A 26,305-nucleotide genomic window follows, 5' to 3' on the forward strand; every position below is an offset into this window, starting at 1 on the left:
CCTCTGGTGGTTAAACATCAAGAGAGCATGGCTAGGAACCAGCTGGCTGAGCCACCCGTGCTCAGAAGCTGGTCACTGAACCAGGAACAGGTAAGTGCTACAAGGAGGCATCCGGATGAAGATTCATGTCAGTTCTCCATCCTTATGAATGGCTCCCTCCAAATCTAACAGGAAGCCCTGGCACAGGAAAAGTAAGAAAATTTTAAAAGCCCCACAGAAACCCCACCCTACCCCCAGTGGGGTGGCCTGGAAGTACGGGGAGGGGTAGTTTAAATAGCTCTTCTTTTTCCTCAGTGGTGTGCTAGCAAATGCTTAACAACAGGCTCTCTCTCTTTCTCAAAAAAATCCTAATGTGTAGTGTTTACCGATGTGCGTGGTGTAAATACTCCCATCATGGCCAATTTCAAACTACCAATGTGATGTCACTGAAAGCAGAGCTGGGAAGAGATGGGCAGCAGTCGCCTGTCATTATATAGTAGTTCCACCACACAGGTACCGTGGACGTAAGTAAGTTCAAGAACATGATTAATAGTAAAACATAGTAAAGTAATTGGGAAGTGATGAGTTTGAGTATTTATTACATTTGTTTTCAACATATCTAATTGTGAGTTTATATAATTTAGTTTTTAATAATGGCTGTATTTAACAACTGGTTTGCAAAATTCTGGAAAATTTTAATGATCAGTTATTGCGAGCCTAGTAGTAAGAGCTGGCTCCAGCACGCCACTGCTTCTCCCCACTTCCTCCTTCTCTTTCTGTTCCTCCTCTTCCTCTTACATGATTTTCTTGGCATTCTGTATGGGTAGGAGGGATGGGGGATATGGGAAAGAGTTTTGCTGCAGACGTCGCTATTCTCTGAGCCAGGCGCCATAAGGTGTTCAGGAAAGAGGATGGAGAAATACAAATCTGGCTCCTGGAGGACATTTCCGTGTGTGCGTTGGGGGAGGGGTGTGTGTGGAGTTTTGCAATTGCATCCTGAGGATGATTAGTGCCGGGATGAAACACCACTGACAGGGATCGGGCCCTGTGGCCCAGGAGGCCCGTGCCCTTGGTGGTCCTCCAAGGGCTCTTACTTGGGAGCAGTGGAAGGGGTGAGCTAGGTGAAGCGGCCTGTGGGGAGCCGAGGCAGGCAGAAGTAGGCACTGGGGAAGAGGTTCAGGTTGATGGGATTGCCATCCAGGCGGATGTCTTCCAGCTGCCTCCGCGTGTGCTTGTGCCTCTCAGAGTCACAGAAGGTGTCCCTCTGCATGGTCTCTATCATGTTATTCTGGAAAGAACATACTGACAGCTGCAAGCCTGCTCCACCGGGAGATTCTGCCCTCAGGCCGCACTGAAGGCAGGCTCAGTGTGTTCTCCCTACCAGCTTGCCTCCCCTTTACAACTGGAGAAGCCGAGGCACAGAAAGCCAACGCCCCATGCAAGGAAAGAGGAGAGGAGACCATTGAGGACGGATGGAGAGAGAGGGGAGATTGAGAGGGAGGAAGGGAAGACGGGAGACAGAGGGTAAGGGAAGGGGGAGAAGGAACAAGCAATTGGGTGAGATGGGATAAGGACATGGAGGGGAAGTGTTTCAAAGAGCAGGAAGGGGAAGAAATCAAACTGAGTCTGTGGACAGTGGTCTGAACAACACCTACCAATCCTTGTCTCCCACGAGCTCTCAGTGACGTAGACCCACCGCTGCCTAAGGGGGCAGGCTCCCTGCAATCTGACCTCCGCTTTCTGTGCTGTTCAATCCCTTGCTCTGGGGAGGCCGCTCACCTGCAGGTGTAGTGAGCGCAGGCTTAGGGGCAGGGACCTGGGGATGGAGTCCAGCAGGTTATCGGCCAGGTAGAGGAACTGCAGCTTCTCCAGCGCCTGGGGAGGAGGCAAAGGGTGCGTGAGGCTGGTGGGTGCTGTGGGGCCCTGGCAGTGATGGGTGGCTGATGTGATCCCATTCACTCACTCAGGGTCTCCCGGGCCTCAGCCAGGTGCCAGGTTCCGCGCTGGGTGCTGTGGGGGAGGCCCATTTCCTCCCACTGGATGCAGAAGGAAAAGCTGCTGCCACTGAGGCACCGGCAGCTGGGGGAGTGTGAAGGCACTCGGCAGTGTCAGTGGCGACTCTGGGAAGAGCAGGCAAGGGGCAGGGATGGGTGGGAGGCAGGACGCAGGACATTTCGGCCCAGCCTCAGCATTTCTGCTATCAGAAGGGACTTTCCCAAATGAAAAGTCTCCAGATGCTACATCTGGAGCAGCTGTGGAGAGCATGGTCGGGAAACACTCGGACCAGCGTAATGAGAGCCACAGGCACAATGGAAGCAGATTGCATATGTGAGTGTGACAGAGCTGGGGTGTCAATCTCATCCACACCCCTCTTCACTTCCTCACTGGAACTGTCCCCAGGACTCTTCCTGGCCCTGCTGAGTGGGCAGCCCAGGGGGCCATATTTGTGCCATGTGTTGAGCCCTTCCCATCAAAACTGGCCAGCCAGTGACCAGATTTTCTCTCTTGAGAATTTGCTCCTAGAAAGACAGTGATCAGTCAGTTAGTGATGGGTTTTGGAAATAAAAGAATATGTAGAGTGAGAACTGGAGCCAGTACCACTGCAAGTCCAGTCACATGTAAGTCAAAGTTTTAGGGGAGCAGAAACTGAGTGTGCGAGGATGTTGGTGCACAGAGAGGTGACTGGGCAGTTGCACAAAAAGAAGCCAAGAGACCAGGTGCCCCACAGAGGGAGAGGGGGAGCTGCTGATGGTTTAGATGAGGAAAATTGGGTTTGATTTTCATGCCCCAGAACAGGGTTGGAGCAGAGATATCCTGTGAGGGCCGTGTGTGTGTGTGTGTGTGTGTGTGTGTGTGTGTGTGTGTGTGTGTGTGTGTGTGTGGTTGTAGGCATGGGTGGCATGTGGTAGATGGGGGACTTAAGGCCCTGGCTCACCCTGAAGGCTTCAGGCTGTATCCCTGAGCTCTGGAGCTGGTTCAGGCGGATGTCCAGGACCTCAATGCCAGTGGGCAGCACAGGTAGCGCTGCCAGCTTGTTCTCAGGGAGGATCAGATCCTGCAGAGCAGGCAGCAGGAGGAGGGCATCGTCATCGATGGAGGAGATGAAATTGCTAGAGAGGTCAATCCTCTTCAGTTTTGCTAAGAGGTGCAGGGCAGAACACAGAGAGATGAGGGACATACCATCTTCCCTTGCTCCTGCTGGAGCTGCCTGTGCCCTGCTCCCTGCCTCTCAGGATAGGGGATGCTAGCCAGCTCTCCACCTGCACCAGGTCCAAACCAGAAGGAATAACTTTATAAATCTGGAAAAGCCCTCAGATTCTGTGATACCTTTCCCTGGAGTTCTGTCTTATGTGGATTGGCTTGGAAGAAGCTTTTTGAGGGTAAGACCCAACAGGCTCAGGAATCCCTGGATCCATCCCACTTCTACCTGTTAGTTTACACAAAAGAACAATGAGGCCCAGGAAGGCTGTCAGTAATTAGTGGAAGAATCTGGATTAGAGACAAGAGTTAACATGGCCTTGTCCAGAGGCCAGGACGGCAGAGAGCTACAGTTGCTGGGACAGCCTGAAAACGTAGGCTTGATCATACCTTCTCCTCCCCTGCTTCCCATAGCTTCGGGGAGAACATACAAGAACAGGTCACTTTTGCCATCTAAAAATCTTCAAGCAAAGGAATTAAAGAGACTGGGGCTATTTCTGTTTGATAGCTGGAGAGACTGAAAGCCAACAGGGAAAGGCACTTGGGCTGGTGACTGTTCAATGTGGCTGGGTGGCAAGGGAAAGAACCCTGGGGGTTCCCTCTGCCCACCCACTCTTTTCTGTTGCCAGGACATTACATACTCAGCCCTTTGAAGTCTCCAGCCCGAATATGACGGATGCGGTTGAAGCGGGCGTACAGGTAAGCGGTTGTCTGGGGAAGAGGAGGGATGTTCTCTAGGTCAGCATCATCACAGTACACAGAGGAACCAAGGCACACGCAGATCAGACAGGTTGGCAGGCCTGGCCCAGGTGGAAGACAGAACAAAGGGAGACCCCCCTCCTCAGTCAGACTCCCTTCAGCCTCTGGGACCAATAGCCCCGGCCCCAGGGAGTGTCTGAGCCGTGGTTGTCTGTGTCTTCTTGGGTTGCTGCCCAGACCAACTGTCACAATGTACCCAGGAGTGCTGTTGGCCGCTGCCAGCCTGGCACTCAGCCCTTGACCTAAGAGAAGCAGATCCACCCTCAGTTATTACCCATTACAATCCAAGCCCATTAGTGCCTTTATCAGACCCTGGTCCTGTGCAGGTTTTTCTGGGCCTATGTGGGCATTTCTAGGACATCTATCAGTCTCTTTTCCATAGGGCTCCTCTCTGGTCCTAAAAGGTGCAATGAAGATGAAATAAAGCCAGATTCAGTGGAATGGCCAATGGCTGCCGGCTCTGCCATCTGCCTGGTGGGCGAGGAGTTAGACATGTTCTGTGTGGCTCTGAAAAGCATAATAGAGCCAAGGTGGAGTGTACACTGCCTGCCCAGGATTCATTTCCCCTTCTCATCGTTATCAGCATCTCAGTTTTCTATTGGAAAACATCCCTCCCCTGTTCTCAGTCCATGACCAGTGGTCATGAGACTTAGGCCAGACCACTGAGCTCAGACTGGCCTTACAAAGTTGGGAAGGTTTTACTGAATACTGCAGGAGGTTTCCATCCCTTGTTATTAGAAAGAACAGAGGTTACTGGAGATCACTGCTCGTCCAACTCAAGGCGGAACTCTGTTGGTAGTGACACAGACCCAAGATTAAGAGATAGCTCTTCTTCACCAGTCGTGACCAGACAGTGTACTTATCCCCAGGCCTTGAACGGCAGGTCCAGCTGAGGCCCTTTATGGTCTCTTTAAGCCTGGGACGTCATGGATTCCTGACAGAAGTGTTTTCTCTACAGGTGCCCCATTACCCTATACCCATCCAAGGCAAACATCTCAAGAAGAGAACAGGAACCGAGAGCAAGCAAGTCAGGAATTAACTGCATCCTCCTCTGCCTCAGTTCTGATCCCCAGCAGAGTGCCAACCCCCTACTGGCGGATATGCCAGCATCCCAGAGTCTCCAGGAGGGCCTCAAGGAGAGGGAAAAGCTGCTAACGAGGGAACTCAAGCTGAAAAGCAGTATGACTACTTCATTTGCCCCCATGCCAAATGACGGCCACAAAGTTATTTATTCTTCTCTACAGGCCTTTAATTGTCTCTAATCTAATTATCACTCAACCTGCTCCCCCAGCGACGCTATTAATTAAGGTAGGTGGCTTTTCTAGGCACAGCGGAGTTCTTGCATTTCTTTGCTTCCTATCCAGTTTGTGCACTCAGGAAGAAGCATTAGGAACAGCCGGCCTCTCCCTTTGTTTTCTTTTTTCCTCCCCTGCAGCTGTTTCCCCTTCTCTCCCTGATCCTCCACTCCATATAGCTCTGACTGCACTCCTCTTTGGCACCCCTGGTGCTGGGTTATGGCTGCCGGCCCATGACCTGTGGCTATTGAGACCTGTGCCTGTGAACTTACCATGGCTGGTCAGGGAAACCAGCAGGCCCCGCGTCGTAGGCCTGGCCATTGTGGGGTTTGAAGGGGGTGTCCTTGGAGCCCTTGTGCTCTGAGTGAAACTTGTCCTGGTTGGAGAAGCCAGGCTGGTCCCTTTAACCTGGAGACACAGTATACAGTAAGCCAGCTTTGAGGGGCTGAGAGGGACTTCACTTTGGATTCTGGGAACTTCAGCGACCAATTTCAAGCTTGCAAAGAGTCACTGTGGAAAACGAGGGAGGGACGGCAGGAAGAGTGAACAAGGCAAGGGCCTTCTGAGCATCTGGTCCCTCATCATGACGTGGATGAGGAAACTGAGGTCCAGATGTGGAGGGACTGAGCTCAAGGGGCCATCTGGTGGCAGAGCCAGAACCCCATCTCCAGACCCCCCAGACTGGGCTTTTCCCTTGCCCGCACAGACCAAGGTCAGACAGCAGATGAGTGCAGACTTCAGATCAGTCCCTGCAAAGGCCAGAAAGGGCTGAAAAATGAACTTCAGAACTGAAGATAGTCTAAGAAAAGACAGGTTGTAGCATTTCTTTTTCCAAGGGAGAATGTGAGGACTGTTGTCCCAGTGAGATATACCTTATGGTCTTGAAGGCAGAGGGAAGGAGGGATGTATGACTTCTAAGGGAAGTCCCACAAAATTTGCTACAAACAGACAAAGAACTTGAAGTTTTGTGTCCTCTTTCTTAGTATTATCTAAACGACAAGTTCCTGTGGAGGGACAAGAATTTCCACCTCCTAGAGAAAGTTGGAGGCTTGAGATACCTGCATTATGGAACAGGTAGAGAGGGACCAGGCCTCAGGCTCCCAGTTTCTTGCAGGGAATGCAATGGATCTGCTGCATGCCCCTCACCTTGGGGAGCTGGTCCCTGTAGTCTGTGAGTTCATCATAGTTGCTCAGGTCAATGACTTGATCGTAGTTGTCTAGGCTCAGGACATAGTCCCCCAGTTGCAGAACTGCATAAGAATCGCCTTCTCCGTGCGGCTGGTCTCCTTCCCTCTCCCTCTCCGTCTTTGGGAGAGATGCTGTCCTTGCTTCCTGCAGCATCAGGGCCAGCAGGCTGAGTAAGGCCAGGAGCTTCATGGAAGTCCTGGCAGGTGGGGGATGGGATGAGAATGGGGCCGAATCACTTAGGTATCCAGTCCTGGGGGAACAGCTCACAAACTCACCCCACTTCCCACCCCCACACTTGCAGACTCTTAAGCCATTTGTCACACACTTAGTGCCTTCATTGCATGTGCAGGCTCCTTCAAGGCTGGGGCTACATCTAGGGGGATATCTCCTGCCAGCCCCCCTCACTGCTCGCCACTTCAGTCTCTTCACATGCTCATCCACACACTGATATTCACTCACGCAGGAATGTGCAGGCACCTGGCAAAGGCTCATTTACTTAACACACACACACTCATGCATGTCCCCTTGTCTACATACCTCCCTACTAACTAGGCACACACTTGTGAATTTACACAGATGTTCTCTCTTATACAGCCACCCACTCAGAGTACAACCATTAGCCACTAAACTAGATTCAGAGAAACTTCACCATTAAGGAATCCTGTGGTTTTTAAAAAGATCATTCATTCATTCATGCCTTTGCTTGACAAACATTTATGAGATATCTTAATAGTCCCAGGCACTGGATTTGTCTCTGGGGGCACAGAAATAAATAAGGCATGCCTAGTTCCAGGAATGACTAGTCCATTTAGAGAACATAGGCTTAAAAATTGATTACAGTGTAAAAAAGCATGTTAGTTTTAAAATCTATTTATAAATGCAGCTTTTTAGAAACAAATGATTATGGAAACAAAAGAGCTCTTTGTGTTTGGTTGTACACACTCGGAAAGTTCCTTAGGTTTCTGTGTACAGGTGAATTCAAATGTTCATCCACATATGCACAGATGGGTCAAGGAATGTGTGCAGTGTGGATGTGAGGTACCCAGTGTATTTCTGATAATGCAGCTCTCCCCAAAGCTGGCTACACAAGTCTCTAGTAGACTCTCTCTCTTTTTTTCTTCATTTTTAAAAACTGAAGTATAGTTGATTTACAATGTTGTGCCAATCTCTGCTGTACAGCAAAGTGACTCAATTATAAAAAATATGGGGCTCCCCTGGTGGCACAGTGGTTAAGAATCCGCGTGCCGGGCTTCCCTGGTGGCGCAGTGGTTGGGAATCTGCCTGCCGATGCAAGGGACGCGGGTTCGTGCCCCGGTCCAGGAGGATCCCACATGCCGCGGAGTGGCTAGGCCCGTGAGCCATGGCCGCTGAGCCTGCGCGTCCGGAGCCTGTTGCTCCGCAGCGGGAGAGGCCACAACAGTGAGAGGCCCGCGTACCGCAAAATAAATAAATAAATAAAAATCCGCCTGCCAAAGCAGGGGACACGGGTTCGAGCCCTGGTCCCGGAAGATCACACATGCCGCGGAGCAACTAGGCCCGTGTGCCACAACTGCTGAGCCAGTGTGCTGCAACTACTGAAGCCCGCACACCTAGAGCCCATGCTCCGCAACAAGAGAAGCCACCACAATGAGAAGCCTGCGCACCTCAACGAAGAGCAGCCCCTGCTCACCGCAACTAGAGAAAGCCTGTGAGCAGCAACAAAGACTCAATGCAGCAAAAAATATATATATATATGGAAAGCTTCACGAATTTGCGTGTCACCCTTGTGCACGGGCCATGCTAATCTTCTCTGTAGCATTCCAATTTTAGTATGTGTGCTGCCAAAGCGAGCACGCTCCCTTTCTTAGTTTTTGCTGGGCAATGGGGTAAGCCCCCATCCTAGCAAGAGGTGTCTCTTCATCTTACCTCCCATACGTTACTCCAAACCAAATTATATAATCAAAAAAATCTTAAAGCAAAAGCCCTAAGACAGTTTACTGCCTCCCTCCAACCTCAATCCCCTGTCTCACCCCAGACACCCCACCTCACTGCACCCCTGTGCTCTCCTCCCCACAAGCACTCTCTCTCATTTGCATACCAATGGGCCTAACCCCTCAAAGCCTTGAACCTTACCCCTGGAGACTCTTTTGGTTCCAAACGGAGGCTCACAGCTTCCAGAGAGGTGGGGACTCTGATGGAGAAGTCATGACCCACGGAGGGGTCTGGGTAGACTGTCGCCTGGGGAAGGCAGGGGAGCCAGCCAAGGCAGGCGTGTAGCCAATCAGACTTCTCTTTTTCCTGATGTCCAGCTGTTTCTTCTCCTCCTTCCTCAGCGGGTCCCTCATCCCACTCCTTTGCTTGGTTTGAAAGATTTTTTTTCTCCCTCCCTCCACCTCTTCTACTCTCAGCCCCCTATACGTACCCCTCCCCACCTCCCCTCATCTTTTTCTCTCTTTCTCTGTCTGCTACATCTCTCTCTTTCTGGCCCACCGTCTTTGAGGGGGCAGGTGGTTCCCACCTCCTGAGGGGAGACCAACCCCTCAGATTCTGTACTCTCCAAGAAGAGAAGGCAGCAGTGGGGGTATGTGGAGGGATGGGGCTTGGCTTTCCAGCTTTTTTCTCCAGCCAGCGAGTGATAAGGCTTTGGTTTCATAGATGCAATCCAAAGATTAAAAGAGGCTCAGCTGAGGTACTCCGACCAGCACCACTACCCGCCACCTGGACCTCTAATACAGGACCATAAAGATCACCACAGGGAAAGAGATTCAAAGAGAAGGTGAATGGGGGAAGGAGCAGGATTTGATAGCCAACTTCAAGCTCTCTGACGATGATGGGGAGGAAGATACAGGAAATTCTCCCAAATCTATAAGATTGAGCCCTAGAAAAAACCTTCCTGATCATAAACACCAGGAGGCATTGTGTGGGGTCCTCAGGGGGCCGAGGAGACTCCCCCCCACTCCATGGTCCCCTACCAAAGATGCATGTGTCAGGAGAGACTCCTTTCCCTGGTGCCTTAGGTTGCTGCAGGGCAAGTCCTTGCTGAAGGCACGGGTAAGGGGCTAAGACATTGTCCCCAGGAGTCTGCCAGCCTGCATACATGTTTGCCCAGGTTCATAGGTGAGGCTCCTCCATCCTTCCTCCCACTAACCAGATACCGAATCCCAGCTGCATAGTTCTCCTTAGGATCATTTAATCCAAACCTTTCATAGTGCATGTGGGGAAACCGAGGCCCAGCAAGGTGAGGTGACTTGCCCAAGGTCACACAGAGCCAGGGCCAGGTCCTAGATTTCCTGATTCTCAGGCCAGAGAGTTCTCCTTTATTCATATGACCCTCCCCTTCTTTGCCTCACCCCTGAGGTCCTGAGGCCATGTATCTCCGTGCCCTCAGAAGAGATGGCCTTGGCAGAACTCATCTCTGCCCTGGCACAACAGGTGAAGGGTCAGAGCTAACAGCCTGGCCCCAGGGGCAGTGCTCAGCCTGCAGTGCTCCTGGGCACCAGCTGGTGTGGAGGGGGCTTCCCCAGCTCAAGAACCTTGTCACCAGAGCAACACTTGTTCCTGTGCCCCAGACAGCCCCCCGCGTGTGGAGAGACACGCAGGGCTCTGCTGGTGGAGGGAGGGAGCCCCTGGAGCCAGGAAGGTGCCCGGGAAGCAGAATGCATATGTGGTGGGCTGTCCTCTACTTTCTCTCTACAGCCTAGGCTCTGCAGCCAGAAACCCGAGCCCCCGCCCCGCCCCCCAGTCAGCCTGGGCGTCACCCGTCCCCACCCCCCACCATTTATTCCCTGCGAAGAATGCAGATGTGACTGTTCATTCATTCCCCCCTGCAGTCTGCTCCCACTCTCCTTCCCCGCTTTCTCGGTGACGCACACCCGCCAGCCCTCCTGCTCTCTGGGCTCTTATCGCTGTGCCCCCTGCAATCGGTATTCTCCCACGCACTCGGCCAGCTTGGCCAGATTTGCGGTCACGCCACGCATGCGCCGGCTCCCCCACCCCGGACCGCCCCCCCACCCCCGCCCCCGGCCCCCGGCCCCCAGTGGAGCAGCTTCTGATTTAGGCTGCACGTCTTAGACCCTCTCCCAGCTTCTGCTCTCGGTTTCACAAACACACCGGCACACATTCTGGTTACCATGGATTTCAGGGAGGGTCCATGGGATGTGTGTGTGTGTGTGTGTGTGTGTGTGTGTGTGTGTGTGTGAGACCTACGTGGGAACCGTCTAACGATCATGCTGTTGTTCCAGGCAACTCAGCCCCCAGAGAGCCCGGAAAAGGTGGCGGGAGGTGCCGGAGCTGGTCTAATCCGAATCTCATTAGGAGAAGCAGGAGGGCATGATGATGGAACGGAGGTGGCAGGCCCTGGGGACAGAAGCCTGGCCAGCTGACCCTGTTGCTTCCCTGTTCGTGGGCAGAGAGAGAGGCAGGGGTGGACGTTTCAGGAACCCTCCTGCTTTTTGGACAGCAAGGGTAGATTCCCTGCTGAGGGCTTGTAGCTACATAACTGCACGGCTGGAACTCATTTCTCTTCCTCTCTCAGGCACACACACACACACCCCTCATACAGGGTAGACTCCATGTCTTCCAATCTTTTTCTCATGCTGCTTCCCTTCTTTCCTGTTTATGTGCTTTTTCCTCCTTCTCCCACCTGGCAAAATCTGATTCAAACCGTAAGATCCAGCTTAAATGATAGGAGCCATTCTGGTTTCTCCCAGGCAGAAGCAGAGGCCCTCTCCACTATGCTTTCTGTACCCAACATTATTGCAAACACTTAAGACATGCAATTACTAATTCATGGATTTTTCCCTTTATGAATTCCTCAGTGGCGTGGCGTATATATTACTTATCCTTGAATTCTTAGCTGGGAACCTTGCACGTGGTTGATATATGCTGAAAACTTGCTGAATTGAACTGAAGCAGGAAATTAGGGTGCAGGGTGGGAGGGGTGGGACGGCATCCGGCAGTTTTCATTCAAAAGAAGATGGTGTAGTCCGGGAGGATCACGGGGTTGGCTCTGGAACAAACCTTCCACCTGAAGAGAGATTCCAGGGTACCCTGTTTTAGCCCTTCTGTGAACATCTGCATAGCATGTAGACCATTCCAGATGATGTGGCTGGCCCTTTGCTCACTGCCCTTGATACACCTCTGCCATTGTTTTGTGTATCTTACACTACCTGTCCTCAACTAGTCTGTTAGCTTTTCCTGGTCAGGAATGGTGTCTGTTTTGTGTCTTTCAGTACTGAGCATTTGGGAGACCTCAACAATTTGGTATGTGTGGGTTAAAAAGAACTTGGAGATTTGGGCTTCAAATGTAGCTGTCAGATTACTTGTCTGACTTTAGGGATTATTTTTGTAACGATTGTGAGTTTGGGGGAAATTCACCAGAAAAACTTTTGGAATCATTTTCCTAGAGCTTCTTAAGGATAGGATCCTTTCTCCACCAGTCTTCTCAGAGCAAGAAAGGTGGGAGGCCTGGGGAGAGGGGTGGCAAAGTGACTTTAAGGTACTATTCTCATCTGTTTACATTGTCAAATTCAAGCAGGGTATTTTTCATATAACTTTATTTTCTCTGCTGTGAAGCGTGCTGGAATGTCAAAGTTGTTGCACAAAGTTAATACGGTCTTCAAGAAAGAACAGATATATGTACAGAGTACACATACATACACACCTTCCTACACACCTGTATGTGCATATGTCAGCAGCACTGAGAGAATTAACTTGTATATGGAGGAGGGGGGCTTCCTTAAGCCCAAGGGAAAACAGCACATTGTATGTGGGAGGGTGGTGCTGTAAAGCCAATTTAATTTCCTCTGGTTTACAGATACAGGGAGCAATGGAGAAAGCAGAAATATGCTAGATGCGGCAATAGGATGATGGTGATTTTGTTGCTGTTGAATCAAAACACTTCAGCTTGGCAGGAGCTGGGGAATGACCCCTCCTCCCCGGGGAGCCCCAGGAGCTGGGCTCCCCTGAGGGCCTCATCAGAGGGGCTGAGGGCGCAAGGTGGGGATAAGGTGCAGAAGGGGCTTATCCAGGCCATAGCAACAGGTTGCTTACAGACACAATAATATCTTGACTCTAAGCAGAAGTCTTGGAGAAACCAGCTGCAGCCTCGAAGAATGAAGCAGTTGTATGCAAGCATGGGGGATGGAGGCTGTAATGAAATGGGCCCATATTCTGTACATTAGCAAAAGGGAAAAATGAGTATAATGGGAATTTCTTGAAGTTAGGGACCTAGCTTAATCCAATTTCTTAAACATCTCTGGAACTTTTTTCAACCTAACTTGGGAGTGGGCACTGTATCCTAATCATTTCTAGGACATACGCCCCCACCCCCACCAACATACACTCAGAGGCTGTAGAGGGGCAGCATCCCCTAGAGGGAGTTAAGGGGAAGATGAAGTTGAGTCAGCCCTGTGGAACCCAGGCTTCCCTTAGAGGCCTGACACACTGCTCACCTGGGCCAGACAGGGTGGGGTGGGAACTCTGGGGGAAGGAGAGTCCATACAGGGAATAAATTATTGCAAGGGAAAGGGATAATATTTAGGACTCGTCCTGCATTAGAACACGGTCTAAAGGATGGAGCTGCATACAGGAACATGAGCGCCAGAGGGTCCTTGGAGGGGGATCTTATCCACCTCCTTGGTGTACCACATGAAAGCTGAGAGCAGAGGGGACCCATAAGGTAAGAGAGCAGATCGGAACAAACTGTATCCTCAACTGGCTTCCTGAAGGTTCTCACTTGTGTTCACTCATGATGGGAATCAGATCCCCCACCCTGGGGCCTCTGTACCTTTGTGCCCTTTAGACCCCAGAGGAGACAGAGACCATGCACATCGCCCATGGGTCTCCAAGTTGGAACCTGAGGCCAACTCCTTGATCTTGGAAAATCACACCAGAGAGAGGAGCAGGAACACGGGAGCCGGATGTGGCCAGGACCAGCCACCAGGTGTCACTGCTGTGTCTGTCTTAGAAGGGGAGGCCGATCTGCATAAGTGGAAGAGGCTTCTGGGAGATTTCCAGGTGCTCCACCCCTTCTTGAGCAGTTTCTCAGGAACTGCTTCCCGGGAGTGGAAAGAACTGGGCCATCCTCACTGATAGAGAACAGATGGCGGGGCGGGGTTGGTGGCTCTGTACACTCCACCGTGGATGCCGTGTTCCCCAGGGCATCAGGCCTCTTATCCAGAGTGGCCAAGGGGGCAGCAGGATCCATCTGCACCCACACGGGGCCCAGCCTGGGTCTATGACTCCCACCCCTCTCCCACCAGCTGATTCCTAGTTTTTTGAGCCATTCTTCTCCTGGAATGTTCCTCCCTGCTCTTACTCTTGGAACAGAGAGGACCAGCCAGGAGGCTGTGTGCTGAGAAGGAGGGCCCCATCTCATCCCTATGCAGAGACAGCCTGATGCAGGCCCTTGTGTGAATCTCTGACCCTCTGCCCTCCCTCAGCCGTTCCCTTGCACTTCCTTTCCGGAGAACACAGGCTGGCACAGAGCTGGTGCACTGTCTGGTGCCAGTGAATGGGGTGGTGGAGCAGCAGTTTTGGAAGATGGGATCCTCGGCCAGGGAGACACGGGTTTCTCAGCCTCTTTGGGCCAGAGCTGCCCACCATGCAGGAGTTTCCAGCAGGACTTCCCAAACCTCACCTCTAGGCTTCCCCTGACCATCTTCTGCTTGCTTTGGCCAGGACAAGATCCAGATGTCAGTTCATAGCCCAGACTTACCCAGGAGTGATGAGGGGAGGAGGGGAGAGAAGAGAATATGAAGTCTTTAGACACACTTCTGTGCTTCTGGGGCCAGAAGTTTGGATGTGCAGTGGGTGTCTTTGAGCTGCGTGGACCAAATCAAGCCTTTGGAAGTCTTGCTCTAGAAGCTGCAGGGGCAGCAGAGTACGTGGCTTGTCCTTGCATCAGGAGGGTGGGTTAAGAAAGGCAAAGCTGAGAGCAAGAAAAGGAGACAGAGAAAACAAATGGTGGGCACAGGCACCTGGGCCACTGCATTCAAGTGTGGCCAGAGGATCTCCAGGGGCAGAGTAAGGCCTAGATGATCACAGATTGCAGCAGGCGGAAGCACATCATGAGGTCCAGCGGGATGGGTGGCTTCAGGTAGTTTCCATCCAGCCGCAGGTAGCGGAGGTGTGGCACGTTCTCCAGATCCGAGGAGAAGTCGTGGAAGGCAACTAGATCTTTGGGGCAAATCTGGGTCCCATTGATTTCTATGGAGAAAAAGGGGAGAAGTCAGCAGGAGAGATGGGCAGGGGATCAGGCCTGACAGGGCTGGAGTAAAAGACAAAGAGGAAGAAGAGGGTAGACAGGGGCAAGGACTCTAGAGTTTTCCTCTCTGGAACTGGCTGACCAGTTCTTGGGAACGTGTGACCGTGAATGAGTCGACCGTAACCTCCAGGCTCCACTTACCCATTTGTGAAACAAATTAAGTTGGAATTGATCAACAATTGTTATTGAAAATTTACTCAGAAGAGTCATAGAGGAAGTAAACTTTCAGCTGAACCTTCAAAGATAGGATTACAGCAGGTAGAGACCTGGGGATTGTGTTCTGATGCTGTGACCTATTTGAATGATACTGTGGAGGCCAAGAAGCTCATGGCAGAGTTTGGGACCAGTAAACAGTGCAATGTGATGTACTAGGAAGACTAAGCTGGAGAGGTAAGTTGTGGCCACCAGTTACGGTAGGCCTTCAAATATTTCACTAAGGATGGGCTCTTTGATTTCAGTCTGAGGAATGGCACTGAGCAGGACTGTTGTTATGAGATGGATGGTGGGATATATGAACCATAGTGTCCTGGAGCGCTTAACCTGGAAGGGTCCTATGATCACGTTTGTACTATAGAAAGATGAATCTGGCTACAGTGTGGAGAAACAATAGGGGGAAGCAAGATCTGAAGCCAGCCGGTGGATGGGTTACTCTGGAGGTTTTCCTGAGAACAGAATGTGAGGCACGAGGATGAGCAGAAGGTGGTTACATTAACTGAAATAGGGATTACAGGAAGAGGAAAGGGGGCCTGGGAAGGGCATGGAGCCCTAGGACATGATGAATCTGTTGATTCTGAAGTTGATTACCGATTCTGGGGAAGGTAAGCTGGAAAGGTAAGTTATGGCCAAATTGTGGTAGGCTTTCAAATGGAAAATGAGTTTCCATTTTCTCCTTCCCCTCTTATTAGATGACAGGAGGTATGGCATCTTCTAAATGGAGCTTTTGATTCTCCCGAAGCCTTGCTTCTTTTATCTTCTGTCGGTTGTTGTTGTGGTTGCTCTTCATCTCCTTCTTCCACTTCCTCGTCTTCCCTCTCTCCCCTTTCTTCTCTCTTCAACACTGGAGTAGCAGAAAGAGCCCTGACATAGATGGATTTTCTTCCTATGACCTTTGTGACTTTGGACTTTACCACCCTGATGCTCAGTTCTCAAATCTGTGAAATGGTGCGACCTTTCTGTCTTCAACCTCAGAAGGCTGGATAATACACTGCCCCCCCCTCCGCCACCCCTGCAGCCTGTTCTTCCACAGTGTGGTAGAAACTTGTCAGCCATGGATTAATCAAGGTATCATTTCTGTCTAGATCTGTGGCCTATACAGCCTCCTGGGGGTAATGTGTTCCATTAGTTTGCTACCTGCAGGGTAAAATTAGACAGTAGTTTTCCCTTTTCCTGAATTTGTTTCTTACAAGATTTTAAGAAGCCTTCCCCTACTTTTGTGTAATTATCTCAGATGAGTGAATAAGCCTGTTCTCCCACCTGCTTGTTTCACTATTATAGAAATTCAAAAATCCCCCTCTCATCCTTTGGCTTGAAAACTAAGGATTCCTAATATTATTTTAGGACTGCTTCTCTTTCCTCGTGGTGTCCTTTATCTGCACAGCTGCTGCATTCCTTGTGTGAACGTAGCCTGATTTTGTCCACGGACCAGATAATATTTTCTCTTTTGTTTTCAAACTGTTCTGCTGATGCTCTACTCAGACCTGACATTTTTGATTGAAGTAAAACTGTGACTTCGAGCCTCTTTTCTGGCCTGCAATCTTTTATCCCAAGCCCGGGACCCTGTAAATGTAGCTTAGGCAAATTCTGCCTTAAGTGTACTATCTTATATGCGTAAATCTTCCAGCCTTCCAGATAGATTCAGAAAGCACCTGCATACGGACATGTCCTTCTGGCTGCACGTGTTTACCAGTTGTATATACGCTGAGTATATAGTTGCCTCTCTGTGTATGCTTTTTACAGACTCTTTAAAACCTAGGCTTAGGCTTGGGAAGAAGCCTCTTTCCTCACAGCTGCCAGTTTCTGCAGTGGACAGGCCCAGGGCATTTCAGAGTCAACATTTAAATGTCACCATTCTGCTTTTAGGAGAATGTCCAGGCCTATATTCCATGTCTACCTTACCTATAGATCTGGAGGGCAAAGGAGCTGGGGCTGATGGGAAGGGGTGGAGGGAGAAAATCTATTACCCTCCAAGCATGGTATTCTGGGCACTTTATCCATATTAAACTATTAAATCTTCACGTCAACTTTGTGCCATTCTCATTTTACAAATGAGGAAACTTCCCAGAGAGGTCGGATATCCTTTTAAGGTCACATAGATAGTAAGTGGAAAGACCAAGGTTTGAAGACCAGGGCCCCATTGGGTGCGTTTTGCACCCCCCACCGTGAGGCTCATGAGAAAGTGTTGAGGCAGAAGAGACTCCAGCTTCCCTCCCAGTGGCTGCACCCCAGCCCTGCCCCCACTCACGCTCGATGCTGTTGTTGTTGAGGTACAGGTGCTCCAGCTTGTTGCTGATGGCAGGCACATTGCTGATCTTGTTGTGCGACAGGTGGAGCACGAGGAGGTTGGAGATGTTAAAGGAGTTCCTGGGGAGGCCCCTGTCTGAGAGCTTGTTGTAGTTGAGGCGAATGAAGGCCAGGTTGGGGAAGCCCTTGAAGTATCCACTGGGGATGGTCTCGATTTTGTTGCTGTCCAGGTAGAGCTGGTGAATGGCCACAGGGATCTTGGGTGGCATCTTTCTCAAGATGTTGTGAGCCAGGTTGAGCTGCATGAGGTTTTTAAGGCCCTGGAAGGTGTCGGGCTTGAAGACGCCGTCGCTTAGCCTGTTGTGTTGGAGATCCAGGAGCACCAGTTTCTCCAGCTTGCTGAAGACGCCGGGTGGGATTCTGGAGATATGGTTCTGGCTTAGCCTCAGCTGCTCTAAGTTCTGGGGCAGAGCCGAGGGCACCTCTTCAAGGTGGTTCTTTTCCATGTAGAGGAACACCAGGCTGGGTAGTTTCTCTAGCACTTTCTGGTCCACCTTGCGAATTCGGTTGTTGTCCAGGTTGATCCACCTCAGGCCCGTGGCGTTCTTGAAGGACTCCACTGGGAGCTCGGTTATGAAGTTGTTCTGGAGATAGAGGTAATGGATGCGGGATGGGATGAGAGGGACCTTTCGAAGATTGCGGCTGTCACAGTAGAGGGCAGACGGGAAATCAGGGGGGCAATAGCACTCCCGGGGACAGTCAGGAAAGATAGATGGAGGGCCTGGTGGGAGGGGAGGAGGCAGGTCTGTAGGCTCCAATGGCTCATGGGGCTGAGGAAAGCTGGGTGTGGGCCTGAGTTTGGGTCTGGGCTGGAGCCTTGGTCTGGGTCTTGGTCGTCTTGTTGGCTGGCCTTGGACCTCTGAGGCCAAGATGAGGAGAAGTGGGAGGAGCCAGCAGAGGGATGACCTCATGATCCAGGTGACGCCCCTGTGGGGAGGAATACAGGAAGTCATCAGCCTGCTGGACCTCAGTAATGAGAGGACATGTCTTTGCAGCTAGAGTTGGTCAGGATGGGCTCCAGGGGCAGCTGTGGGAGGGACCTGTGGAAGCATCTCCTTGTTTGCCTGTATCCAGCAGGTGAGAAAGTAACAAGGGCTGGAGGCTCTGGACCCTCTCCCAGAGGCCTAGCCACTGAATGTGTTAAGCCTGCTCTGGAGGGTGTGAGCCATCCTGGCAGAAAGCACATTGGGCTGTGAATCAGGAGTCCCGGGGTTTCCTGGAGAAGACCCTTAACCTCTCTAGCCCTCGGTGTCCCCATTTGCACCATGAGAAAATCATCCCTCCACTTATACTCCCCTTATAGGACGGATGTTAGAATATGTGAGCCATAGAGTCCTGGGGTGTTACATCTGCAGGCTCCTTACGGATCCCATAACTCGGTGGTTTTCAAACTGTGCCCCCATTTCTGTGGAGTCCTCCTGAGAGAGGGAGACCAAGGGGGTGGCCCTGGGGTACCCCCAACCCACCCTGTGCCAACCTGAGCAGCTCTGTGTTTTTTTAATCTGTTATGTATAAGGGGGTTTAGCCAAAGCATTCATTTGAAAAAAAAGTTGCATTGCTAAAAATGTTTTGAAATCCACCAATCAAGTCCAGACTTGACTAGTTATAAAAATTGAGTACTGGAGGAAAGAAGTAGCTTGTGAAGGCCAGGAAGCTATGTAACAGCAGACCCAGGACAAACCCCCAGGTCTCCATGGGCTCACAGCGCTCTTGGGAAGGAAGTGCTGCAGATACCCTTGTGTCTGACCTTGATCACCCCTCACCCCCAGCACTCAGCTCAGAGAATGCTGGTCTTTGCCAGCAGGATACACACCAAGAATTTCTCCCCAGATGTGGAGGCTCCTGGGGAAATAAACAAGGAAGGAACTGAAAGCTATGGGGAATACAACAAACTAGTGAATATAACAAAAAGGAAGCAGACTCATAGGTATATAGAACAAACTAGTGGTTACTAGTGGGGAGAGAGAAGCAGGAAGGGGCAATACAGAGGTAGGGGATTAAGAGGTATAAACTATTATGTATAAAATAAACTAGGATATATTGTACAACACGCAGAATATAGCCAATATTTTATAATAACTAGAAATGGAGTATAACCTTTAAAAATTGTGAATCACTGTATTGTACACCTGTAACTTATATAATATTGTACATCAACTATACTTCAATTTAAAAAAAGGCTGTGGGGGTCATTTCTTCTGACCTGGTATTGCTGCTTTCCATATCCATTGGAGTTGGTGGGATTGAGGTGGGATATAAAGAAGAAATTCCTGCCTCAGAGACATAGTGGAATAGGTTGCTAAAGGGTGTTTTCGGGTTGCCCTTCCCCTTGGTCCTGATGACACCTCAGACAGGGCCATGTACTTTGAGTTGAATTAAGCTGGGGAAATTGCAGTAGACACAAGTCTGCAGATGGAAATTGGCTTCTCCCATAGACTTGCTCCCCTGGCCTGGCTGGGTTACCTGTACTTTCCCCTCCCAGGGCCATCATCCCTGTGACAGCCCCTCTGGTCTCCTCTGGGGTCTCTGTTTCCTCATTGCTCCCAATGGCCCTCCTTGCTGCTGCTTCACAGTTGTGGTGGTCTGTCCCTCTCCTTCCTGGGGTCTGGGACACATTGGAGATGCAGGTTTCTTGGGGTGCCCTGCAAGAGAGTGGGCTGGAGTGTATCCCCAGCTGCATCTGGACCCTGTGAAGCCTCTGTTCCAGGCTTCCCCTCTCTTTCCTTGGAGCCCGCATCTTTCCTTGTGTGACCCAGTGCCGGCTTCCTGCTGGCTTTGCTCAAAGGAAGACGATAGAAGCCCTTCACCAGCTGCTTAGTCCTGAGTCCGATGCTCGGGAGGAGCTGAATGCGACAAGAAACAGGAAAGAGGGCAGAGCCCACCCTGGAGGGGCAGAGGGCATCTCCCCACACCTTTCACACATACCCCCTGGACACCCAGCCTGCACACTCTCACACACACACCACTCCTCTCCCCGTACCACACACATAAGCAAACGCACGCTCCCCTGTCGTCTGTGTGCATGAGTGAATCCTCATAGAGGATACTGAGTATGGGAAGGAAGGAGAGGAAGAAGGCGGAAGGCAGATGAGGACGGAGGAGGGAGGAGACTGCCCTGCAGCTTCTGTTGCTTCTTCACCTCCCTCTAAGGTGGTCTCTTCCCAGGCAGACCTCTCCAAGGGGTCCCGGAGTACCATGTCCCCTGGGCCTCCCATCACAAAGGACCTTGCAGTTAGATTCTTGTCTTTATCTCCAGTTGAGGATGTAACAGTTTTGGGGATACACCAAAAGGACTGAGAAGAAAAGACATTCATTGTAAAACCAAACTTGAGTCTTGTTGCCGGACCCCACACCACTTGTAACTGGTGAACCATGAATTAATATGTTACAAGTCCTGTAATTTTCTTGAAAATAGCACAACCATATTGCACATAGATTTTAAACAGGTGGTTAAAACATTAGTGTACTAAAATCAAACATTTTTAAGAGCCCCAATTTTTGTGACCTTGAATTTTTTTGCTTTGGCGTTTTTTATTTCCTGATCGCCCAGAAGCCTGACAATAAGCAAGAGATCTCTCATGGTGTGAGAAGCCCTGCCCTGGGGAGGCTTCCCAGGCTGGCTGGGCCCTCTATCCCTTCATTGCCTTTGTCACCAAGAGCATCTACCTGGTGCTGGGCCCTGAGGGAAGCAAGAAAAGCTCGTCCGGAGTGGAAGCCTGCTCTGTGAGGCACTGTGACTCAGGCAGCTGGCCCTCGCTCAGGGGTGTTTCTTGGTGGTTCAGGGCCTGGGCAGCACTTGGCCTCATTGTCAGGGGTGACAGAATCACGGGTTAGTCACAGCTCCACCTGGCAGGCCTGCCCTCCACTCCTTCCATCCACGTGAACACAGGACTTCCTCATCCCCACCTCCTATGCCAGACCTTTTGGGAACTTCTCTTATCTTCCCATGGGTCCTCTGACCCTTCTACACTCTAGACCTCTGGGGCTGGCCAAGCTCCTCTCAGAGATGAGAGGAGGTTCCCACGGAGAAGCTCCTGGGCCTGTTCCGTGGAGAAACTGGATCTGTTCAATTCTCCTTCTCTTAGCCTGTGGCTGAACCATTCTGTGTGTGTCTGTGTGTGTGTGTGTGTGTGTGTTTGCACGCGCACACACTTCCTTCTTTAGGAAATAGTGCTCATTTCTAAGGCTTTTCTCATCAGGCAGTGCCCTGTCCTGCTGGAGTCTGGGCAGCCCCCAGAGTCTAAGTCTCCAAACCAGAATTTGTGACAGACTGGAGGTCCTTGGACTCCAAGGGGAGCCACAGTCTTCCTCACAAAGCCCAGAGTCACACCTTCTTATGTTCCTGTCTTCCAGAACCTTCTGTCCGGTCATAACAGTGCCTTAGGCTGGGTCGTAAGTGTGTGTGAGTTTTAAATTTTGTATGCCTTTGCAAGCACGCCTCCCAGCTTTCTGCCAGGCTGTGCTCACTGCTTGCTCAGTGAACACATGTGGACCGCCTAGAACCACTCACCTCCTCCTGCAGCCTGTTCACCAGCATCGGTTCTCAAAAAGCTGCTCGTTTGTGGGGGGAAAGCAATTGCTTTGACTGACCCAAAATTCACTCCCTCATTTAAGAACATTTTCTTTTTTTCTTTTTAATAAATTTATTTATTTATCTTTTGGCTGTGTTGGTCTTCATTGCTGCACGCAGGCTTTTTCTAGTTGCGGCGCGTGGGGGCTGCTCTTCTTTGCGGTGCGCGGGCTTCTCATTGCGGTGGCTTCTCTTGTTGCGGAGCACGGGCTCTAGGCACGCGGGCTCAGTAGTTGTGGCTCACGGGCTTAGTTGCTCCGCGGCATGTGGGATCTTCCCGGACCAGGGCTCGAACCCATGTCCCCTGCACTGGCAGGTGGATTCTTAACCACTGTGCCACCAGGGAAGCCCTAAGAACATTTTCTAAGAGAGTTTTAAATTCAAATTTCAGTTCCAAGTATTAGAGATTTGGGCTTGAATCCTGGCTCTGACCCTCTTCCTCAGGCCCCAGGCTCCTCAACTGTGTGAGGATCACACACGTTAAGGCATGTTGTAGAGCATAAAATCTCTACAGATGGCAGTGACTTCGTTTATTCATTTATTTGTTTATAAAAGGGCATATTCTCTAGAGAGACTCTGACCTATTTGTTTATTTTTTAGGCCGTGCCGTGTGGCCTGTGGGATCTTGGTTCCCCAACCAGGGATTGAGCCCATGCCCTCTGCACTGGAAGCACAGAGTCTCGACCTCTGGACCACCAGGGAAGTCCGAGAGACTCTGATTTTTAAAGTGAGATAGCCCTGTCCCTGCTTAGCTCATAAATTCATTCATTTAAGGTTCAAACTCCCAGGATCCTTGCAGTGTTTAGCCTCAGGACTGGGGGCAGGGTTGAGGTCCACATGGGTTTGCCAAGTCATTAGGGCAGGTTTACGGGTAATTGGCTTTGTATGGAGAGAGTCTAGGGTTGGGGCTGGGCTGGGAGTGATGTTGGGTGTGTCTCCCCGGGTTAAAGAAGGATGACTCCACGCTACTTCCTGGTGTTCTTCTTTCTTGTCAGATCTCCCATCTAGCTTGTCACCCCTGAGCCTCCATGGCTTAACACAGCCAGTGACCCTACCACGGAGGATGGGGTTGCCCCTGGACACACCCATGGACATTGGGATGACCCTCTTTCTTTATTCCCTTCCTTCTGTCTTAAACTCAGACTTCTGAAAGCTATCCTGTTCCCTTTACCTCTTCCTGAAGCCCAGAAGAGAGTTGGAAGCTAGGTGAATCAGGTGGTCTCTGACCAGCTGTTAGCAGAGGAGAGAGGCAGGTCCAGCCAGGCTGCCTGAGACTCTTCCAAGGCCTCCAAGTAGGGCTTGTGGGGTTCTGAGGTAAGGAAAGGGTTGACATGGAGGCATGGTAAATTCAGCATATCACTGATGCACTGTCCCTTTCCTGGGGAGTGAAATCAGAGTAAGGGTGAGCCTGACTGGGGCAGAGGCAGGGAGTGCATCATGGTGCGTATTAGACAGGGGACGTGGGGTCACAGCCCGTCTACCTCGACCTAGTGACGTGACCCTGTTCTCGCCTCAGTTTCCTTATCTGTAAAATGGAGATAACGAAGTTTTCCCTATCCCTATCTTCCTCATCCAGTTGTTTTCAGAAGTGTGATAAGCAACTTTAAAATGTGCTACAGATCAGAAAGTGCTAAAAATCAATATAACACTATTATGGAGAGACAATCTGTCTCCCCAGTGTCTACCGCCAGGCAAAGTGTAAACACAGTGTTTTTTTGGCCTCAGGCCACTAGTCCAGAAGAGCAAGTTTTCCGTTCCAAGGGCCTGGGGAAGAAACAAGCGTGAGAATGGCTCTAGTCCTCTGACAGCCTGTCACCTCACCGTATCCTTCTCTCTGCCTCCATCCCCTAACATCTCCAAGCCCTGAAAAAAGAATAAAAGAATCTATCTGATGCACTGGGTGCTTGTAGATGTGGGTCTCAACCCTGCAACTCATCAGCTGTTTAGCTGGGTACGCTTGAGAAATCTCTTACCTCTACTAAGCTTCAGTTTCCTCATCTGTAAAATGGGCATACTAACATCTTCTTATCAGATTATTTTGAAGTTAAGTGAGGAAATGTGTGAAAAGTGAGGCTCAGTGAATGTTAAGCTATTATTGACATTATTTCAAAGTAATGTGGTCTCTTTCCCTCCAGCTTGGCCCGAGGACAGCCCTGCCCTCCACCGAAAGGCTGATCTATGCAGGTGGGCACATGGATTTCTCCCAACCTTCCTACATAGAGCAATTTCCTCCTCTTTGGGGCCTGTGAGACCACACTTGGGTCTCAGAACCAACAAATTAGAGAGAACAGAGATGCCCCCGGCTATTCGGGGAATGTTTACTCTGTCCCTCCAATTCAGTAACCCCCACCCCTAGCATTTCTGAAGCAGGTGAGGGGATGCTGACCTCCTGTCCTCAGCAGGCTGTGGAGTCCCACTGTGACCCATGACTTCCCATCCCAACCTGTTGCACCTGGCCTTTCTGCCCCTTCCAGCTTCTCCCACAGGCCCAATAAATAGGGCTGCCGCCCCCTCTCCCAGGAAGGCGAAGGGGGAGTGTTCAGCCCATCCTCTGTGTGAGCCCGTCAGAACAGACAGCTGTTGGGCAGGGGAGGGGGGCATCTAGAAGGGATGGAGGTGAGCCCCACGCATGCCCCTGGGGGCCCAGGGAAGGCAGATTAGCAGGTAAGAGGAAACATAAACTCTTTGGAGCTACCTTGGGGGAACTTTCTTTCTGGAATGTACCCCCACGACATACCTGTCAGTGCTTACAAGGAGAAGGAGGGTGAGAGTTCACAGGAGGTCTTCCCTGTTCCCTCAGGTGCTTTTTCTACTCTGCAAAAGAGGGTGGCCCACTTGGGACCCTCGGGAGCTCCTCCATCAGACAGTCCTTGTCCAGGAAGCCACACAGCCCTTCTGCGCAGCTAACTGCCTGGGCTCTTCAATTCCACACAGGTCTCCTCAGGCCCCTGGTTCAGGTTCTCAAGCCCTAGCTGACCCTCAAGTCCTGAGACAACAATAGATTCCTGGGTCTTGATCCAGTGGGTCTGGAGCAAGGGGTCCAGACATCTACATTTTTAGTAAGCACCGCTCTCCCCCTCCCCTGCACGCCGGGTGTTTGGAAGAGCACCCATATTTGGAGACCCTGCTCTTGCCCATGCCCTGCCTGCCTTGGGATAGCACTCTGTGTCGTCACAGAGGAATGAGTTGGGGAGATGGAGAGGGACCACCCTATTTGGAAACAAGCCCCATTCGGTTGCCCACTTCAGTTTTCCCCTCCCTGACTGATTAAGGAACTACTGTCTTGTTTCCTCTCCCACAGGGACCCCTTACCAATGTGGGATAATTTTGAAGTGGCTTTAAAGAGAAATCTTTTCTAGCTGCCTGCAGAAAAAAGAAATGAATTGCCCCCAGAGCTGGGAATTAGTACCTCCAAAGTCAGAGCTACTAGGAAGACACTGTGCAGGTTGGAAACCTGCTTTTCTCTCTCCCACTCAATTATGTTCTGAAGAAAGAAGAAATCCTTCCAGCTCCTGCAGTTGTTCATGCCCTTCCTACTCCGCCTGGACTCAGGACACATGATTTCTTTTGGCTCTGCCATCTCAGTGGGGAAACACACTTTCTCTTTTCTCTTACAGCTGGGGAGGCGTGTGAGAGGGCAAGAGACAAGATGCAGCGTGTGTGCACGTGCCTGTGTGTGTCCCTGCCAGTGTCTCATCACTATGTGCTCTAGCCCTGCATGTCAAATGCAGAAGAGTGGAGGTGAATGGACAGGATGCCTTCATGTTGTGTGCGTATTCGTGGGTGTGCATGTGGAGTGAGAGTGCAGCCTCTGTGTGACACGTGTGTGTGCCTGTGACAGTGTGTGACAAAATGTGAAAGGTGCAGAGAAATGGGTTCTAGAGTAGGGTTTCTATGGGAACTTGATCTGTAGAAATACTGTGTGCAGCATAACTCTGCGCTACAACAAACATCTGTACCAAGAAAGTTCAGCTTTTGCAACAAGCAAATACATGAGTACAGAATGATGCAGAGAAGGAAGAGGATGGAGAAGAAATGAGGAAGACTAATTTGAGCTCCTTCGAAAGGAGAAAAATTTGGTGGAAGGAAGGAAAGAAGGATGGAAGGAAGGAAGGGAGGGAGGTAGGGAGGAAGGAAGGAAGGAAGGAGAGGATACAGACTAGATCAATAAACTAGCTTGGATAGAGCAGGAAGAAACTGGCTGGAGGCAGGAGCCTTCCTCCCCATCTCCAGACTGGACTTACCTGCACCACCTGCCTCTCCTCTCAGCTCTGGGTTTAGTCGGCAAGGCTCCCTCCGTCTCCCCCCGCCCTTTGGTGGAGCTGTGGCAGCAGAGAGCCAGCTAGAAGTTCTGATCTCTCAGTGGTGTGTGCCTGCTTGTGTTTGCCTGGCTTTTCTTCCACCGGATCCTATTGGGGTGGGGAGGTTAGGTTGGGGGAGGGCCGGGCAAATTGTAAGGAGGGAGGGGAGGAGTAAGGAAGGGAGGGGAGAAGGGAGGGAGGGAGGGGAGAAGGGAGGGAGGAGAGACGAGAGGGAGGGAGCTTGGGAAAG

At 51.0% G+C, this 26,305-nt stretch overlaps 2 protein-coding genes and 1 non-coding gene across 3 annotated transcripts; all 3 read right to left on the reverse strand.

The window, feature by feature from the left end:
- Positions 1-24: 24 nt before the first annotated feature.
- Positions 25-10,132, reverse strand: OPTC (opticin). Its single transcript, XM_067729369.1, has 6 exons — positions 6,378-10,132; positions 5,504-5,639; positions 3,819-3,977; positions 2,915-3,117; positions 1,759-1,854; positions 25-1,267 (listed from the first exon to the last, which is right to left on the reverse strand). The coding sequence occupies exons 1-6, from the start codon at positions 6,909-6,911 to the stop codon at positions 1,097-1,099; spliced, it is 1,299 nt and encodes a 432-aa protein (XP_067585470.1). The 5' UTR covers positions 6,912-10,132; the 3' UTR covers positions 25-1,096.
- Positions 8,146-8,252, reverse strand: LOC137220264 (U6 spliceosomal RNA). The gene has a single exon (XR_010941576.1). It is a non-coding gene; the product is annotated as a U6 spliceosomal RNA (small nuclear RNA).
- Positions 10,133-11,936: 1,804 nt separating the features above from the next.
- Positions 11,937-26,191, reverse strand: PRELP (proline and arginine rich end leucine rich repeat protein). The gene is made up of 3 exons (XM_067729370.1): positions 25,999-26,191; positions 17,126-18,111; positions 11,937-14,606 (listed from the first exon to the last, which is right to left on the reverse strand). Exons 2-3 carry the CDS (start codon positions 18,093-18,095, stop codon positions 14,431-14,433), a joined length of 1,146 nt encoding a protein of 381 aa, XP_067585471.1. The 5' UTR covers positions 18,096-18,111; positions 25,999-26,191; the 3' UTR covers positions 11,937-14,430.
- Between the last annotated feature and the right edge of the window lie 114 nt (positions 26,192-26,305).

This window comes from Pseudorca crassidens, chromosome 2 (assembly GCF_039906515.1).
Source record: "Pseudorca crassidens isolate mPseCra1 chromosome 2, mPseCra1.hap1, whole genome shotgun sequence".
Taxonomy (NCBI): Eukaryota; Metazoa; Chordata; class Mammalia; order Artiodactyla; family Delphinidae; genus Pseudorca; species Pseudorca crassidens.

What these genes read in the sequence shown, in the direction of transcription:
- PRELP (XM_067729370.1), bottom strand. Translation starts at nt 18,095, where the DNA reads ATGAGGTCATCCCTCTGCTGGCTCCTCCCACTTCTCCTCATCTTGGCC. An exon ending in CAACAACAACAGCATCGAGC is followed by an intron (nt 14,607 to 17,125) that starts GTGAGTGGGGGC and finishes TTTTCTCCATAG; the next exon opens with AAATCAATGGGACCCAGATT.
- OPTC (XM_067729369.1), bottom strand. Translation starts at nt 6,911, where the DNA reads ATGAGCCTTTGCCAGGTGCCTGCACATTCCTGCGTGAGTGAATATCAG. An exon ending in ACAGGGACCAGCTCCCCAAG is followed by an intron (nt 5,640 to 6,377) that starts GTGAGGGGCATG and finishes CTGTGTCTCCAG; the next exon opens with GTTAAAGGGACCAGCCTGGC. An exon ending in TGGAGACTTCAAAGGGCTGA is followed by an intron (nt 3,118 to 3,818) that starts GTATGTAATGTC and finishes TGCACCTCTTAG; the next exon opens with CAAAACTGAAGAGGATTGAC.